A 20,006-nucleotide genomic window follows, 5' to 3' on the forward strand; every position below is an offset into this window, starting at 1 on the left:
AGCTATGCTGCCTCTGAACGTGCCGTCTCCACTTGGCTTTCCTGCGCAAGACTGTCTTCTAGCTGCTGTCACAACACTAGAGTGGCACTCTTGCCCATTCCACGTCTCCTTTGCCTGTCCTCGCCTCCCTCTGTTGTCGCCCCCCCACCTCCCCCCATGCTTTAGACTGTAAGCTCCTCAGGGCAGGGGCTTTGCAAAGCACACTGCACATTGATAGCTCTACAGAAACAGTAACAGCCGCCAGTGCTGCTGCGGCCTCGCCCACCTCTTGTGAATCTTCTCCTCGAGATTGTCTGCGCAGAAAGCTTTGACCTCATAGTCAACTCCACAGGCCTGGGAAAGAGAAGCAGGCAGAAGAGAGTGAGACAGTCTCCAGGCCTGCTGCCCAGGAGCACAAGCATTCGGGGACAGATTATGAACCTTGCTGTTACGTCTGCGACACCTCCTCCTTGCAGCGCAGCCAGCAATACCCAGAGAAACGCTCATTTTTGGTAAGAAGGCCTGATTTGGGCTGCTCTGGCTTCCCCTCTGCCATACAAAGCCGGTGCCTCACCCACCTTAGCAGCCTCATAACTGATCGCCCTTTCACAATCCCTGGGGCTTCCACCAACATGCAACTGAGCATTAACTGAACGATCTTTAAGTGCACTGAAATGCATTGTATGGTAGATTTCTTAAATTAAGAAGTCAGCTGGTGATACAATTGCTTTTGTCAACTCTGGTCTTATTAAAGCAATACCAAAAGAAACAGAAAGCTGAAGGGAGACCCCCTCTAAAATGATCTATTAAGGGCAGAGACAAGAGGGAGCCTGCACCTTCCTCGTAGGAATGCTGCAATGTCGAAAGCTGGCACTTTTGAAGCTGGCATTGTTAGACCCCTTCCCCCACCCTCCATTTCTGGGGATTCCACCTACCCACCCAACATGCCTTTTTTACCTTTCCGGTGTCCTCAGGTCCAGGCTGCAGGGTCACGGAGCAGGGAAGGTTGGGAGGGATCTGAAATGGGAAAAGGGTTGTGTGAATAACAACCCTGCAAGGCTGACCAATGAAGCCAAGGCCTCGCTTGCATGAGCATTTTAACAAGCCCCTAACAAGTGCAAAAATGGCATTTCCTGCACTGTTCACACATATATCCAAGGCTTGGGGGTCCTTTTCAGTGTGGCAAGATTGCCTTTCAGTTTCTTGGCATTCCGTTTTCAGGTCAGATCAAAGGAAGGACTGCTTCACACAGCACATAATTAAACTATGGAATTTGCTACCACAAGATGTAGTGATGGCCACCAATTTGGATGGCCTTAAGAGGGGATTAGACAAATTCCTGGACAGGGAGAAGGCTATCAGAGGCTCCTATCAATGGATGGACGGATGGGTGTATAGACAGACAACCCCCAGTACCTGGGCCCGCATGGCTCTCTCCGCACGCGCAGGAGAGGTTGCTTGGGCACGTGTCCTGTGCAGGGGCTTCCCTGCGGCATCTGGCTGGCCATCGTGGGAAACAGGATGTCAGAGCAGATGGACCTTGGATCTAATCCAATGGGGATCTGCTTCTATTCTTATGGCTTTAAGCCTAATGAAGTGTGAGGTCGAGTTAATGAAGCCAGGAGTCATTTCCCAGGGAATCGGAGCACGGACAGATCTCTCCGAGTGGGACTGGATGCTCCTGGGACTCAAAGGCGAGGGGCTGCCTGATTTGCAGGAGAGATAAGCTGAGGAAGACAGAGTGGGAGGGCCGTAGTTCAGAGGCAGAGCAGCAGCTGTGCAGGCAGAAGGTCCCGGGTCCAATCCCCAGTCAAAGGATGGGAAAGAGCGTCCGCCGATGGTCAGCCACTGCCAGTCAGAGCCAGGGCCTGCATCAAGAGCAGGCATTGTCGGGCAGCTGCCAAGGGACCACTCCCCAGCAGGGGCCCACTGACATCAGGCCCTGGGACTTGATCCTCCTCTTCATCACTGCAACTTGCTTCTCCGCCTGCGTCTCGCTCTGACCCAGACCACGGTGGTGGTGAGGAAGCAGAACAGCAGATGCCGCGGCCCACTTGCTCCCTGGCTCTCTGTCTGCCAAGCAAGCAAGAGGGAGCAATGAGGAGGAAGAGGAGGGAGAGCAAGAGCAGCGGACGACAATGGCGGTGAGAAGGTGGGCTCACTGGGGGAGGGGGCCCATGGAGGGTGTCTCGCCCAAGGGCCCATAAAAGCCTGGAGCCAGCTCTGGCCAGAGCAGGGAGTCCTGGACCAGATGAATGAAGCGTCTCACCCAGCTTAAGGCAGCAGGCCCTGCGCCAAAACTGCCGTCGAACATGACCCAGGGAGAAGCTCCACATGGGACAGCTGTGGAGCCTTCAAGAAGGATGCTCTGACTTGGACTCCTGCATTGAGCAGGGGGTTGGACTCCATGGTCTTATAGGCCCCCTCCAACCCTACGATTCTATGACAGGTGCTGACAAACACCAGCAAGATCCCCTCGGAGGGGCTTTGTGCTGCTCACGGAGGATCGGCCCATCAAGAGCTCTGAGCAATGAAGATAGCAAAAGCAAAGCTCCATGCTGCAGAGGCAGGGGAGCTCTGTGTCCTGTAGGCTGGGGAGTAGCGCTGGGCCATGCCTCCACAGGCCCCTCTGCCTAGCCGCAACAGTGCTGGACTACGACGGTCAGACTACAGCACACGCCGCTCTCCTGGACTGTGCTGCTGCAACTCAACGGGGCAGAGGTCGCTGCTGGAAAATGCTTTCTAAAGCAGCCTTCCCCAACCTGGTGCCCTCCAGATATGTTGGACTGGCTGGGGGATGCTGGGAGTTGTAGTCCAACACCTCTGGAGACACCAAGTTGGGGAAGTCTTGTCTAAAAATACACTCAAGCTGAGTATCAAGGGGGCATAAGAATGATCAAAGCAATTTACATAAAGAAGGCGGGGGGAGCCACCAATAAGCATTTCCTCCTGAGTTAGGATGCTGCATCTCGCAGCACCGGTTTAGGGCGGCTACACAAATGTCCCCAACGCCTTCCCGCCAACCACGACTCCTTCGCACGTGCCCACTTCCCACGTCATCCCTGAACAAGTGGCTTGTGGGGGGGGGGGAAAGCAAAACAAAACTTTGCCGTGTAGAAAGCTGATTGTATCCACCCACCCACACAGCTGGATGGGCGATTTCCCCTTCCACAACAATGCTACTGGCAGAGGCTTGCTACTCACAGAGGTGGAAAAAAGACCACTTGTGTTTGGGCTGTGTCACTTCATACTATTTATTTTTGTATTTATTTATTTAATTTCTCAACATCACAGTAATTCAAGTCTATGCCCCAACCACTGATGCCGAAGAAGCTGAGGTTGATCGGTTCTATGAAGACCTACAACACCTTCTAGAACTAACACTAAACAAAGATGTCCTCTTCATCATAGGGGATTGGAATGCTAAAGTAGGAAGTCAAGAAATCACCGGGATAACAGGCAAGCATGGCCTTGGTGTACAAAATGAAGCAGGACAAAGGCTAATAGAGTTTTGCCAAGAGAACACACTGATCATAGCAAACACACTTTTCCAACAGCACAAGACAAGAGGCGACTCTACACATGGACATCACCAGATGGTCAATATCGAAATCAGACTGATTATGTCCTTGCAGCCAAAGATGGAGAAGCTCTATACAGTCAGTAAAAACAAGACCTGGAGCTGACTGTGGCTCAGATCATGAGCTGCTTCTTGCAAAATTTCGGCTTAAATTGAAGAATGTAGGGAAAACCACTAAACCATTCAGCTATGACCTAAATCATATCCCTGATGAATACACAGTGGAGGTGAGGAATAGATTTCAGGGATTAGACCTGATAGACAGAGTGCCTGAGGAACTATGGATGGAGGTCTGTAACATTGTTCAGGAGGCAGCAACTCAATCCATCCCAAAGAAAAAGAAATGCAAGAAAGCCAAGTGGCTGCCTGATGAGGCTTTCCAAGTAGCTGAGGAAAGAAGGGAAGCGAAAAGCAAGGGAGAAAGGGGAAGATATATCCAACTGAATGCAGAGTTCCAGAGAATAGCAAGGAGAGACAAGAAGGCCTTCTTAAATGAACAATGCAAAGAAATCGAGGAAAACAACAGAATGGGAAAGACTTTCTTCAAGAAAATCGGAGATCTCAAGGGAACGTTTTGTGCAAAGACGGGCATGATAAAGGACAAAGAAGGCAGGGACCTAACAGAAGCAGATGAGATTAAGAAGAGGTGGGAAGAATACACAGAAGAACTATACAGGAAAGATCTGAATGTCCCTGATAGTCATGATAGTGCGGTCACTGAACTTGAGCCGGACATCCTCGAGAGTGAAGTCAAGTGGGCCTTAGGAAGCATTACTAACAACAAAGCTAGCGGAGATGACAGTATTCCAGCCGAGCTATTTAAAATCCTAAAAGATGATGCTGTTAAAGTGCTGCATTCAATATGCCAACAAATTTGGAACACTCAACAATGGCCGCAAGACTGGAAAAGGTCAGTTTACATTCCAATTCCTAAGAAGGGCAACGCCAAAGAGTGTTCAAACTACCGCACAATTGCGCTCATGTCACATGCCAGCAAGGTGATGCTCAAAATCCTACAAGCTAGGCTTCAGCAGTATGCGAACCGAGAACTACCGGAAGTACAAGCTGGGTTTCGAAGAGGCAGAGGAACTAGAGATCAAATCGCCAACATTCGCTGGATCATGGAGAAAGCAAGAGAATTCCAGAAAAATGTCTATTTCTGCTTCATTGACTACGCTAAAGCCTTTGATTGTGTGGATCACAACAAACTGTGGCAAATTCTTAAAGTGATGGGAGTACCAGACCACCTTACCTGTCTCCTGAGAAACCTGTACGAGGGTCAAGAGGCAACAGTAAGAACCAGACATGGAACAACCGAGTGGTTCAAAATTGGGAAAGGAGAACGACAAGGCTGCATATTGTCACCCTGCTTATTTAACTTATATGCAGAGTACATCATGAGAAACGCTGGGTTGGATGAATCAGAGGTCGGAATTAAGATTGCCGGGAGAATTATCAACAACCTCAGATACGCAGACGATACCACCCTAATGGCAGAAAGCGAAGAGGAGCTAAAGAGCCTCTTGTTGAGGGTGAAAGAGGAGAGTGCAAAAGCTGGTTTGAAACTCAACATTAAAAAAACGAAGATCATGGCATCTGGTCCCATCACTTCCTGGCATATAGAAGGGGAAGAAATGGAAGCAGTGACAGATTTTACTTTCTTGGGCTCCAAGATCACCGCAGACGGTGACTGTAGCCATGAAATTCAAAGACGCTTGCTCCTTGGGAGGAAAGCTATGGCCAACCTAGACAGCATAGTAAGAAGCAGAGACATCACCTTGCCGACAAAGGTCCTTGTAATCAAAGCTATGGTTTTCCCAGTAGTAATGTATGGCTGTGAGAGCTGGAAGGCTGAGCGCTGAAGAATTGATGCTTTCGAACTGTGGTGCTGGAGAAGACTCTTACGAGTCCCCTGGACTGCAAGGAGGTCAAATCAGTCAATCCTAAAGGAAATCAACCCTGAGTGCTCATTGGAAGGACAGAGACTGAAGCTGAAGCTCCAATATTTTGGCCACCTAATGCGAAGAGAAAACTCCCTGGAAAAGACCCTGATGCTGGGAAAGACTGAAGGCAAAAGGAGAAGGGGACGGCAGAGGATGAGATGGCTAGATAGCATCACCGATGCAATGAATATGAACTTGAGCACACTCCGGGAGAGAGCGCAGGACGGGAAGGCCTGGCGTGCTATGGTCCATGGGGTCACGAAGAGTCGGACAAGACTGAACGACTGAACAACAAATTTAATTTCTAAACCACCCAATAGCTGAAGCTCTCTGGGCAGTTCACAAAATATTACAGGTGGAGAGTCTCATGATAGAATGTTCCTTCATGCTTACTAACTTACTAACGGCTGCCACCACCACCACCACCACTGCTGCCCCTGTGGACTTCTGCCTGACAGACTGCCACTCCCTGCAGGACCAGGCCCCCAGGTACTGAGCCAGCTGTGCTGACTACCTCCACCTGTCCCTTCTCGGAAGGGCTATATAAGCTGGCTGGCTGGGGTGGCCTGGGAGAGCAGGGATCTGCAGGAGAAGCTACCGGGGGGGGGGGGGGGGATTCTGTTGTGTTTTCAGGGGTGGGTAGCCTGCCTGATAGGCGGGAGCGAGGGGGCATGTGTCCACCTGACGGAGGCAGTAGGGGGAGTACTGGGGGCCAGGACATACCGAGGCCGGTTGGCAGGTGCTGGTGGAGCGCTAGGGGCAGGCCATGCTATGCTGGGTAAGGGGAACAAGGGAGAGATGTGTAATATCTGTCCCGTTTCAGGCCTGTCCAGAGCCAAAGGATGGCTGGGGCAGGTGTGACACCACCTTCTGGCTCTCGCTTGCTGCTCTGCAGTGCCAGGCCTGTTACCCAGAAAACATCTGTCGTCCATGATGTGATCTGGGATGCAGGTGTGGACCTGGCATGGATTACGGAGTCCTGGCTGGCTGAGGCCACTGCCCCAACTCTTGCGGCCATCTGCACAGCTAGATTTTTGTATGCACAGCAGCTGGGGATTGGAGAGAGGGAGTGGCTGTTATCTACTGGGAGTCCTTGGTCTTCACGAGACTCCCTCTCTGGGAGACCAAGGTTGCCGAGTGCATGTACTGGAGGTTGGGCCCAAAGGGCAGTCTGTGGATTCTGCTCGTGTACCGCCCACCTCACTGCACAACTGACTCCCTGGCTGAGGTGCTTGAGGTGGTCTCTGATATGTATGTACAGTCCCCTAACTTACTGGTGTTGGGGGACTTCAAGGTATATTCAGAGGCTGTCCTCACAGGGGCACCTTGGGACTTCACGGAGACCATGACTTCCTGGAAGGTGCACCCTATTCCAACTGGGCCCACCCATGTAGCTTGTCATGCGCTAGACCTTGTGTTTGTTTCTGGAGAAGCGGGGAGTGATCTGGACGTCGGGGGTGTATCCACCTGCCCCTTGTCATGGTCAGATCACTATCTGGTGATGCTAGACTTCTCGGTTCCACAACCCCTCCGCAGGGTGGAGGACCCATTAAAATGGTCCGCCCCAGGCATCTTATGGATCGGAATGGATTCCTGAAGGCGCTTGAGGATTCTCTGGAGCACACAAATGGGCACTCGGTCAAGACTGTGGTGGGTGGCTGGAATGCCGCAATCACTGGAGCATTAGATCGGGTGGCTCCGAAACGCCCTCTCCCCCTGAACAGGGTTCAAACTGCACCATGGTTCAATCCATGGTTATGAGCCCTGAAACAGGAGGTGAGACGGCTACAGCGCCGGCAGCGGAAGTCTCACTCCAAAGACGATCAGACACGGGCTGGAGCTTTATTTTCAGCCTATCACGTGGCGGTGAAGGCAGAAAAAAAGGAATATTATGCTGCCTCTATCGCATCTGCAGAGTGCTGTCCCAGGAGGCTGTTCCAAGTGGTCCGGTGCCTGGTCGATCCAGTCACTCCGGAACCGCTGGAGCATTCCAAGGACTCCTGTGAGGCCTTGGCAAGGCACTTTGCGGATAAAATTGATCGGATCAGGAGTGTTATTCCGTGTGCCATGGATACAGTTAGCAAGTGAGAGGCAGCCTGTGGCAAACCAGTTTTGTGGGTTCAGTTCCAGTTTCCTTCTGATGAAGTGGATGACGTGCTTTCATCTGTAAGGCCAACCACCTGCTTACTTTATCCTTGCCCATCTTGGCTCATTATGGGCTGCAGAGAGAGGCTGGGTGAGGGGATTAGGGCAGTGGTGAACGCCTCCCTTGAGGAGGGAGTGATGCCATCAGCCCTCAAGGAGGCAGTGATAAGACCGCTCTTGAAGAAGCCCTCCTTGGATGCTCAAGTCCTGAACAACTTTTGCCCAGTCTCGAATCTGCCATTCTTGGGCAAGGTGATTGAGCAGGTGGTGGCGATGCAGTTGAAGGCACACTTGGAAGAAACCGATTATCTAGATCCATTTCAGTCGAGCTTCAGGCCTGGGCATGGGACAGAAATGGCCTTGGTGGATGATATGAGGAGGGCTTTGGATAGGGGCGAATGCTCCTTCCTGGTTCTCCTCAGCTTTTGATAGCGTTGACCACGGTATCCTCCTGGACCACCTGGAGGGGTTGGGCAGTGGAGACACTGTATTGCAGTGGTTCCGGTCCTTCCTCTCTGGCAGGTACCAGAGGGTAGCACTGGGAGAGGAGGTTTCGGACCCGTGGCCACTCACTTGTGGGGTGCCACAGGGTTCCATCCTCCGATGCTATTTAACATCTATCTGAAGCTCCTGGGGGGGGGGGTTGGGGTGCGGTGTCATCAATATGCGGATGACACACAGCTCTACCTCTCGTTTAAATCTTCACCAAGGTTGGCCGTAGAATCCCTGTCCAAATGTCTGGAGACGGTGAGTGGCTGGATAGGGAGGAACAAGCTGAACCCTGACAAAACAGAGGTACTTTTGGTGGGAGACAAGAGGAAGTTGGGGGATGTCGACCTGGTGTTGAATGGGGTATGGCTACCATTGAAAGACCAGGTCCACAGCCCGGGGGCCATTTTAGACTCCCAGCTGTCCATGGAAGCTCAGGTGTCAGCTGTGAGCCGGACAGCACTGTACTCCATCTGACATGGAGGCTGCGCCCCTTCCTTCCCCACCGTCTGCGCCCATAGGTAGTACATGCCCTGGCCCCCTGTTGTCTAGACTGCTGTAATGCACTCTATGTTGGGTTACCCTTGAAGACGGTTCGGAAGCTGCAGCTGGCGCAGAACGCGGCGGCTCCCCTGATTAAAGGCAGCCGCCGGCTAGATCACATCACTCCAGTGCTGAAGGAGTTGCACTGGTTACCAGTTGTTTTCCGGGCCAAATTCAAGGTGTTGGTTTTGACTTTTAAAACCCTATATGGTTCTGGCCCAGCCTATCTTAAGGAGCGCCTCCAGCAACACCACACAGGCCGCTTAACAAGATCAGCCTCGGATGGCCAGCCAGGACAGCTAGACTGGTGGGGACGAGGGAGAGGGCCTTTTCTGTGGTGGCCCCCACTCTGTGGAACTCCCTCCCTAGGGAACTCCGTCATGCCCCCTCTTTAATGAGCTTCCATCATGCATTAAAAACGCTGTTGTTCAGGCAGGCGTTTGGGTGGGTTAGGATATTTTAGAAAATGTTTTTATTGTAGAATGTTATTGTTTTAAACTGTTTTATTGTGTGTTGTACATCGCCCAGAGGACGAGGAAGAGGGCCCTGTCTGTGGTGGCCCCCCCTCTGTGGAACTCCCTCCCTAGGGAACTCCGCCATGCTCCCTGTTTAACGAGCTTCTGCCATGCATTAAAAACGTGGTTGTTCAGGCAGGCATTTGGGGTGGGTTAGGCGCTGAACTGCAGACCGGAAGGTCGGCAGGACAGCAGTTCGAGACCCGAGTGCCGCGTGACGGAGTGAGCTCCCGTCTTCAGTCCCAGCTCCTGCCAACCTAGCAGTTTGAAAGCAAGAAATTGCAAGTAGATAAATAGGCACCGCTTCGGCGGGAAAGGTAACAGCGTTCCGTGCACCTCGGTGTACAGTCACGCCGGCCACATGACCACGGCAGCGTCTTCGGACAGCGCTGGCTCTTCGGCTTAGAAATGGAGATGTTTAATCTTTCTAATAAAAATCACCGTGCCAGATGCCTTGCCATTAGTGTGCATCCCTGCATCTTTTCCCCATCTGGAGAAAGGCCACTAGGGGAGGGCATTTTGATGGGGAAAACAGCAGTCTGTAGGGAAGGGCTTAAATCCCATTCCTTTCCACCACTCCAGTCAAATACACAGTGCTTTGTGGTTGCGTTTCCATACAAAATAAAATGGCCAGGCTGCCCACGTCCCTGCCACATCATCACATCAAGCTGGCTCTTGTCTGACTGTCCTTTCAAGAGAGGCTGTGGTGGGCTAGTTTGACCATCAGAGGCCGCAGCCACAGCAGCTGCCACCCCCAGGTACGTGATAACTTCGGCAAATTTCACATGGGGCCAATGTCATGAAAAGACACCAAGAAACTGAGATGACAAAGTCACCCGCTAAGGCCTTCAACACCTCAGTGACATGCGTAGGTCTTGGCCGCCATTTTGGAAGGGAGGGCGCCACCTGCTGGATTCCACAGCACTTGCATGCATGCAGCACGGTTCTACCCAGGCTGCCCCTTCAGCCAAGTTTGGATGAGGCTGAAACGTTGCCCAGGGTGTCATAACAGACAAGGGATGGGTGGGTGAGAACGTGAGCGTGAAAGTGGAAAAGGAAGACTTCATACCTCGAAGGTAAAAGGGTAGGCCTGCTCACCGAGCTTCTTAATCAGACGTTCCTGGAGCCGAGTCAGGGGCTTCTTCTCCTCGGGGACAGGGGGGAAGGCCTGGATGTTGGCTACAAAAAGGTCTTTGCGAAAGGTCAGGCCCAGGACGTCCAGGTCCTCGCGGCCGTAGCGGAAGGCACAAGTCAGCGTCACAAAAACTGTACGGGAGAAGAGAGAATGCATCGCACAGGAGAAGAAAAGTGGGCAGGGAATAGATTGCAGGGGAAAATGTCCTGGCAGGTTTATTCAGCTCTTTCAAATTGTTTTATATTTTTATATGTTTTAAATCCCTATTGTAAGATGCCTTGGGTCTTTTTCTGAGAAAGGGGTCTAATAAATTTAATAACTAAAATAATTGTTTGTTTGGTTAAACTACTTGTATACTACTTGATATCACGAGATCTCTAAGCAGTTTACATAAGAAATACCTAAAATACAATAGAAAAGCCAATAGAAAAACAATATCAAATACGAAATACATAAAAACATTGCAGAAACAGTGAAAAGAATTCTAATACTAATGGTGAATGTCCAGATGCCTGCCCTCCAGTGGGCTTGCTGCGTCTGCTCTGGTCGTTCACTTTCATGGCTTGTTTTCAGCGCGTATCCCTGAACAGAGTAAGGAGTTACCTTTCCTTTCTTTTAAGTATTCTGGATCAACCAGCACAACGCCATCTGTCAGAGGAATAAAGGCAGAAATAAGGCCCGTGCCGCACGGATGCTTCTGCCCTGGATGGTTAGCCTGCGTGGCTACCATGCTAGGGAACCGTCTTAGCTCCCTAGCATGGGAGCCACAATAACTGCGGTGCGCCGGGACCGATCCACGTAGCTGGCTGCTGCAGCGATTCCAAACTGCCTGCAGATCAGAGAAACTGGGTCAGCTGACACACACGCCCCAAAACATGGGAAAGCAAATGAGCCAAAGCGATTCTGCCTTGAACATGTGGAACCAAGAGGCTTCTGGGCTGTGAATCCAAGGACAAAAGCCATCAGAACCAGGGGCCAATGTGTGGCAAAAGGCCTTGGCCTGAGGAGTCTGATTTCAGAGATGTAGCACCGGAGGAGGTGATTAGATGTTGTGCATATGCCGAAAGGACAAGTCACTGCCCCAAGGAGCGTCCAAGCTAAATGCTGATAGTGGAGGGTACTGCGGGACAGCGGGGAGAAAGGGGAGGCCAGAAGGCGGCTCCCGATACTTAGCCTTCACTTCAGTTGGGGGTGAGGACCAAGGGCTTCGGCCTGAGGCCTCAGGGGAAAGGTGGGCTTTGCAGGAAGATTTGGAGAGGTGGCATCACGTAGGTGTTCTGGGAGGCAGTTCCAAGCATACAAGGTAGCAAGGGAGAAAGAACGGAGATGTTAAAGGGAGCAGGACTTGTTTGGACACATGGGGGGGTGGAGGCAAGAGGGTCATGGGTGGGCATAGAATGGCAACTAAAGGCAGGAAGACTGGACGGAGCAAAGCCACAGAGAAATTTCAATGACCCTGCAATGTCTCTCTGGTATCCCTGATGTGAACGTTTTTCTACCAGCCCAAACCTCAACACTTCAACGCTGGGTGCCTTGTTTTGGAGTGCCACCGTGTAAGGGCAGGAGTGAACATTGGCAGGCAGAAAAAGGACTCAAAACCTCCTTACATCAGCCAAGTGCAAACATAGGCTAGTCACGGGGGCAGGGGGGCAACTGGTGTCCCTCCAGATATAGTTGGACTGCAGCTGCCATGATCCCACATTGCTGACTATGCTGCCTACAGCTGATGAAAGTTGCAGTCCAACAATATCTGGGGGGACACCAGTTGCCCACTCCTGGGCTAGTGGAACACAGTAATTACAGTAGCCAGTACACAAATTTATGTATGTATGTATGTATGCATTTATTTATTTATTTATGTATTTATTTCATTTATATCCCGCCTTTTTTCCTCTTTAAGGAACCTGAGGCAGTGTACATAATCCTCCTTCTCTCCATTTTATCCTCACAACAACAAGCCTGTTGGGCTGAGAGGCAGCGACTGGCCCAAAGTCACCCAGTGAGCTTCCATGGCTGAGTACGGACTAGAACCCGGATCTCCCGACTCCCAGTGCAGCACTCTAGCTGAAGCACAGCTCAGCTAAGGAAGTTCCGAGCCTTTTTTCTGCCTTTGAAAGTTAATTCATTTCTTTGGATGGGGAGGGGGCCAGGAGAGAATAAGAACCGGGGGTGGGGGGAGGATGTTAAATATGTGCGATCAGCTCTAGCTAGAGCCGAAAGAAGTGTGCAGTAGGGATGAGTCAGACTTTGCAAATTTCCAGGGAGGAAAAAACTGGCAATCGGGAAAGGCTTTTGTTCCCTGCCTAATGTGCAATCAAAAGAAGGGCTGTAATTAAATATTGAAAAAAATACAATAAAACACCCAACATCAACAACAGGCAGCCACAGGACTGGAGTTAATGGGGAACCGATATATCCTGCTGTTCTCAGTAATGAATCTGAGGATGCTGAGATCATCGCAAACACCCAGCAGTGCAATAAGGAATGTGTTGGCATTGGTACAACGTGCACACACCAATGCTAGAAAAATTATGTATTTACTTTATGTATTGTTACATATATATCCTGCCTTTTTTCCTCCCGCAAGGAGCCCAAGGGGGCCCCTATGGCCCTCCTCGCCCTCCTCTCCACTTTATCCTCACAACAAACCTCGCAGACCCTTGTGCATCATGAGAAAGCCTCAGAGCCTGCATCAGGTTGTCCTCTCTCCAGGACTGAGGAAGGAGCACACGTGCAGTACGATGGATCCATTTCTTGGAATTGCGCCAAGAGTTTTCCTCGTTAATATGCTGGAGACCCCCTCCCCCCTCCGGGACCATCCCAAACGCCCTCTGGATTGCTCCATTTGTCCCCAGGGCTCGGGGGAAGTCCACGCCTATTCACCATTCAGTGATAGCAACATGAAGTGGTGACCCTGCCACCGGAGAGCAGGTGGCACTGGCTGAACTTCCCTATCTCCCAACACCACACCCAGCATTAACATTTGAGTAAATAGCCATCAGGGGTTGGACCCATGCACAGATCAGCCAACAAACACATCTTGATTTAAGATGCTTGCTTCCTTGCTTCCTTCTTTTATTTACTGACTTTGCCTATCATGGAACTCAAGGTGGCACTGATGGGGTTCCCAGGCCATCTCCTATCTGGGCACCCAGCCCAGATAAGCTTCAGCAAGGGCACTGTATCACTGGCCTCCCATCCATGCTCTGGAATCATCACACTGAAGCGAGTTGATCCAAACCCTGCATCTATTGCTTGAGGACATTCTAGCACAACTTCTCGTGGTTCTGACAGCTCAACCCCAGTTGCGCTTGAAGTTATACCCAACCCCACCCAATGGCCACTTACCGACTGGATCGACGACATCTATGTTGTCCACAAAGTCCCTCTTTCCAAGGTAGACTGTGAGCTGTTCAGATGAGACAAAAACATAGGGCAGGCGTCAGTGACCAACAATGCGCAGCAGTGAGTTTGATCAAAAGCCAATTTATTTCCACTATGCTATCGTTCATTCATTTATTACATTTCTATACCACCCAATAGCCAAAGCTCTCTGGGCGAGCTCTTTTAGAAATGCACATGTTCCCTGTTCAAAATGTGCTTTTCCTCCATTCAAACAAAATGAAAAACAGAGCACAATCGAACACAGGAAACAAGGTGAGCCGAGGTTCCAGGTGGAGTTCAGAGAAGCTCAGCGATCACAAAAATTGCTTGTTCACTCATGCCTAGCTGAGTGCATTGAACGTGGGATGTCTTGTATGCAAAGCATGGGCTCAACCGCTGTCTCTTACTGTCATGCCAGAGTAAGTAGGATGTTATTAACAAGAGGGCAGAAGTGGTCTTACCTCGGATAGCTGTCCCCTGATCCTCTCCAAAATAAACTTTGATGCAAAGGAGCGCAGCTAGGAGAAGCCAACTGAGGCTAAGGGCCAACCTATGCTAAGCCCATCTTTGGATAAACTTGTAGCTCACAGATGGCCCCAAGCACCTTATGGGGGAATTCAGATGATCCTGCATCATGCTGTGCTGTACCCCCGCCCCCTGGCTTCGAGAGGCTCATCCACCTTACTCAGCATTTAGAAAAGACTGACAAGGCTTGGGGGGAAAACAGCAGGTTTTGTCCAATTCCCATTTCGTCATGGCCCAGGCCTAATTGCTTGGTGATCACCAGCCAAGAGGAGGTGTCCTGGGAGGTTTGGGTGCCCTTGTGCCAATGAGGGAAATAATGCCTGTAAATGCAGCAGAAGTTATGCTCTGTCACCTGTGGAGCTCCTGGAATGCATTGGGGGCGGGGGACATGATGACATGGCATCAACAGGGATGCGTCAGAGATGGCCTTTGTCACTGCACATGATGTCACTCCCAGGCATCAATCATATTTTATTTATTCATTTGTTAGGTCTGTATACCACACAACTGGTTGATGCCCTCAGGGCGGTTTACACTCATTAAAAAAAACAGCAAAAGGACAGCAAAAGAACCAAATGAAAAGAAAGTCAAGAATAAAAGTATCAAGGTAATACAGTATTAAACATTAAAAATATTAACAGATTAAACATTAAACGGCTGCTGGAAGAGGAAGCTCTTAACCTGATATCAACATATATAGTGATGGCCCCTGGTGGATCTCCCTGGGAAGCACATTCAATAGATGGGGGCCACTACAGAGAAGGCTCTTTTCCTGGCAGACACCTGTCACACCATTGTGGTTTGTTCGTTTATTTATTCATTTCTATACCACCCAATAGCCGAAGCTCTCTGGGCAGTTCACAAAATTAAAACCAAAGACCACACAATAAAACAATACAAAATATATAAAACATTAAAACCACAGTAAACAATACAACCAGAATAAAATCAGAATAAAACCTTGCAGCAGTGCAGGGATTTAAAATACAGATTTAAAACAGCAAAGCTAAAAGTCTAAAGAGCTAAAATGCTAAAATGCCTGGGAAAATAAAAAGGTCTTCACCTGGCACCGGAAAGAATACAATGTAGGTGCCAGGCGAACCTCACTAGGGAGCTCATTCCACAGCTGGGGTGCCACAGCAGAAAAGGCCCTCCTCCTAGTAGCCACCCGCCTCACTTCCTTTGGCAGGGGCTCATGGAGAAGGGCCTCTGACGATGATCTTAAGGTCCAGGCAGGTACATATGGGAGGAGGCGATCCTTCAGATAACCTGGCCCCAAGCCGTTAAGGGCTTTGAATGTTAATACCAGCACTTTCTCCAGCAAAGGAGATCGTTACCTTGTCGTGGTGCTGGAGCTTGAGCACCTCAATGATGCCGTGAGCTAAACCGTGAAGGGACACCCAAGATGGGAAGGTCATGGCAGAGAGGTCAGACTAAATATGATCCCTGGGGAAGGAAACAGCAACCCACCCCAGTATTCTTGTCGTGAAAACTAAATGGATCAGTACAACCAGAGAAATGTTGGTATACCATCGGAAGATGGGACTCCCAGGTCGGAAGATGGTCAAAAGGCTACTGGGGAGGAACAGAGGATAAGTTCAACTAGCCCCAGATGTGATGACACAGCTAGCTCAAAGCCGAAAGGACAGCTAGCGGCCAATGGTGCTGGTGGTGAACGACAAATCCGATGTTCTAAAAATCAACCCACCATAGGAACCTGGAATGTAAGATCTATGAGCCAGGGCAAATTGGATGTGGTTATTGGGGAGATGTCAAGATTAAATATAGACATTTTGGGTGTCAGTGAACTGAAATGGATTGGAATGGGCCACTTCACATCAGATGACCACCAGATCTACTAGTGTGGACAAGAGGACCACAGAAGAAATGGAGTAGCTGTCATAATTAATAATAAAGTGGCTAAAACAGTGCTGGGATACAATCCAAAAAACAACAGAATGATCTCAATTCAAATTCAGGGTAAGCCATTTAACATCACAGTGATCCAAATATACGCCCCAACCACAGATGCTGAAGAAGCAGAAGTAGATCAGTTCTATGAGGATCTGAAGCACCTACTGGATAATACGCCAAAAAGAGATGTTATTTTCATTACAGGAGACTGGAATGCTAGGGTGGGTAGTCAAACGACACCTGGAATTACAGGCAAGCATGGTCTGGGAGAACAAAATGAAGCGGGACATAGGCTGATAGAATTTTGCCAAGACAACTCACTGTGCATAACAAACACTCTCTTCCAACAACCTAAGAGATGACTTTATACATGGACTTCACCAGACGGTCGACACCGAAATCAGATTGACTACATCCTTTGTAGCCAAAGGTGGCGAACATCTATGCAGTCGGTAAAAACAAGACCTGGAGCTGATTGTAGTTCAGATCACGAACTTCTTATTGCACAATTTAGAATCGGACTAAAGAGAATAGGGAAGACCCACAGATCAGTTAGATATGAGCTCACGAATATTCCTCATGAATATGCAGTGGAGGTGAAGAATAGATTTAAGGAACTAGATTTAGTAGATAGGGTCCCGGAAGAACTATGGACAGAAGTTCGCAACATTGTTCAGGAGGCAGCAACAAAAAGCGTCCCAAAGAAAAAGAAAACCAAGAAGGCAAGATGGCTGTCTGCTGAGACACTGGAAGCAGCCCAAGAAAGAAGGAAAGCAAAAGGCAACAGTGATCGGGGGAGATATGCCCAATTAAATGCAACATTCCAGAGGTTAGCCAGAAGAGATCAGGAATTATTTTTAAACAAGTAATGCGCGGAAGCGGAAGAAGATAATAGAATAGGAAGGACAAGAGACCTCTTCCAGAAAATTAGAAACATCGGAGGTAAATTCCAGGCAAAAATGGAATGATCAAAAACAAAGATGGCAAGGACCTAACAGAAGCAGAAGAGATCAAGAAAAGGTGGCAAGAATATACGGAAGATCTGTATAGGAAGGATAATCATATCGGGGATAGATTTGACGGTGTGGTCAGTGAGCTAGAGCCAGACATCCTGAAGAGTGAGGTTGAATGGGCCTTAAGAAGCATTGCTAATAACAAGGCAGCAGGAGATGACGGTATCCCAGCTGAACTGTTTAAAATCTTGCAAGGTGATGCTGTCAAGGTGATGCATGCCATATGCCAGCAAATTTGGAAAACACAAGAATGGCCACCAGATTGGAAAAAATCAACTTATATCCCCATACCAAAAAAGGGAAGCACCAAAGAATATTCAGACTATCGAACAGTGGCACTTATTTCATAAGCCGATAAGGTAATGCTCAAGATCTTGCAAGGTAGACTCCAGCAATTCATGGAACAAGAATTGCCAGATGTACAAGCTGAGTTTCGAAAAGGCAGAGGAACTAGAGACCAAATTGCCAATATCTGCTGGATAATGGAGAAAGCCAGGGAGTTTCAGAAAAACATCTATTTCTGTTTTATTGACTATTCTAAAGCCTTTGACTGTGTGGATCATATCAAATTGTGCCAAGTTCTTGGTGGTATTGGGGATACCAAGTCATCTTGTCTGCCTCCTGAGGAATCTGTCTAACGACCAAGTAGCCACAGTAAGAACAGACCATGGATCAACTGATTGGTTTAAGATTGGGGAATGAGTACGACAGGGTTGTATACTCTCACCCTACCTATTCAACCTGTACGCAGAACACATCATGCGACGTGCTGGGCTTGATGAAGCCAAGGCTGGAGTTAAAATCGCTGGAAGAAACATTAACCATCTCCAACATGCAGATGATAACACTTTGATGGCTGAAAGCGAGGAGGAGCTGAGGAACCTTATGACGAAGGTGAAAGAAGAAAGTGCAAAAGCTGGGTTGCAGTTCAACCTCAAAAAAAACAAGATTATGGCAACCAGCTTGATTGATAACTGGCAAAGAGAGGGAGAAAACGTGGAGGCAGTGACAGACTTTGTCTTTCTAGGTGCAAAGATTACTGCACATGCTGACTGCATCCAGGAAATCAGAAGAAGTTTACTTCTTGGGAGGAGAGCAATGACAAATCTTGATAAAATAGTGAAGAGCAGAGACATCACACTGACAACAATGGTCTGCATAGTTCAAGCAATGGTATTCCCTGTAGTAACCTATGGCTGCGAGAGCTGGACCATAAGGAAGGCTGAGCGAAGGAAGATAGATGCTTTTGAACTGTGGTGCTGGAGGAAAATTCTGAGAGTGCCTTGGACTGCCAGAAGATCAAACCAGTCCATACTCCAGGAAATCAAGCCAGACTGCTCACTTGAGGGAATGATATTAAAGGCAAAACTGAAGTGCTTTGGACACATAATGAGAAGACAGGATACCCTGGCGAAGATGCTGATGCTAGGGAAAGTGGAAGGCAAAAGGAAGAGGGGCCGACCAAGGGCAAGGTGGATGGATGATATTCTGGAGGTGACGGACTTGACCTTGGGGGAGCTGGGGGTGACGACGGCCGACAGGAAGCTCTGGCGTGGGCTGGTCCATGAAGTCACGAAGAGTTGGAAGCGACTGACCGAATAAACAACAACACAACCAGCACCTTGTATCGGGCCCAGAAATGGACTGGCAGCCAGTGCAGCTGGAGAAGTACAGGCGTAATATGAGCTCGTTGGCCAGTCCCTGTTAACAATCTTGCTGCCCTATTTTGGACCAGCTGAAGTTTCCGGACCATTTTCAAAGGCAGCCCCACGTATAACACATTGCAGTAATCCAGACGAGAAGTTATCAGAGCATGGACAACTGTAGCTAGGCTACCTCTGTCCAGATAAGGGCGTAGTTGGTATACCAGCCTAAGCTGATAAAAAGTGCTCCATGCCACTGAGTTCACCTGTGCCTCAAGTGACAGTTCTGGGTCCAGGAGCACCCCCAAACTACGAACCTGATCCTTTAGGGGGAGTGCAACCCCCTCCAGAACAGGTTGCATATCACCTACCCAGGCAGATGAACCACCCACTAACTGTACCTCTGTCTTGTCTGGCTTGAGTCTCAGTTTATTGGCCCTCATCCAGTCCATTACCATGCCCAGGCCCTGATTCTGGACAGCCATTGCCTCACCTGGGTTTGATGAGAAAGAGCGGTAGAGCTGGGTGTCATCTGCATTTTGGTGGCACCTCAGCCCACACCTCCGGATAACCTCCCCCAGAGGTTTCACGTAGACGTTAAACAGCATGGGGGATAAAACAGAGCCCTGTGGAATGCTATGGAACAACTGCCATGGCACAGAGCAACAATCCCCCAGCATCACCTTCTGGAGTCGGCCATCCAAGTAGGAGTAGAACCACTGCAGTGCAGTGCCTCCAACTCCCCACCCAGACAACCTGTCTAGAAGGATAGTGTCAAGGGCTCCTTGGAGGCCTCTCTCAGTCTAATCCAGTAGCCAAGTCCAGACACAGACAAAGAGATTCTTTTCAAAGCTTTATTCCTCTTTTACAACTTAACAACTCTACTGTTAGCAACTAGATATGAGCAGCAGAGTGCCTATGCCCTACATTGGAACAGTTGGTCCCCGTTTGAAGGAGAATCACTGGCAGACCCTGAATTTATGGGCTAGGGAGAGTCCCTCCCCTTTTCCCGTGGATCCTCTGGGTGCCACCGTTGTTTGCGTGCCAACCGGGCACTACGCCTCTTTTCCGTGCCCTCCATTTTGCGCCGCTCCCTGCATCGGCGTTGTGCGTCCAGCAGGTCTGCTTCCCGCGCTCTATCACTCCCGGGACTGCTATCTATGCTAGGAATGCTGGTGGGAGGAATCCCTGGCAGCTG

The 20,006-nt window shown here is 49.6% G+C and overlaps 1 protein-coding gene across 3 annotated transcripts in view; it reads right to left on the reverse strand.

Annotated features, from left to right (window-relative positions):
* Positions 1–20,006, reverse strand: part of ARRB1 (arrestin beta 1) — a 142,715-nt gene that overhangs the window by 15,920 nt on the left and 106,789 nt on the right. For all 3 annotated transcript variants that reach the window (XM_084842333.1, XM_084842332.1, XM_084842330.1), the window contains exons 3-7: positions 13,678–13,738; positions 10,933–10,977; positions 10,264–10,460; positions 937–996; positions 266–333 (exon numbers count right to left, since the gene is read on the reverse strand). In XM_084842333.1, coding sequence (XP_084698459.1) covers positions 266–333; positions 937–996; positions 10,264–10,460; positions 10,933–10,977; positions 13,678–13,738 — 431 coding nt within the window. The remainder of the gene's footprint in view (positions 1–265; positions 334–936; positions 997–10,263; positions 10,461–10,932; positions 10,978–13,677; positions 13,739–20,006) is intronic.

Source organism: Heloderma suspectum, chromosome 3 (genome assembly GCF_057233095.1).
Source record: "Heloderma suspectum isolate Gila_16-S chromosome 3, 16-S_ref, whole genome shotgun sequence".
Taxonomy (NCBI): Eukaryota; Metazoa; Chordata; class Lepidosauria; order Squamata; family Helodermatidae; genus Heloderma; species Heloderma suspectum.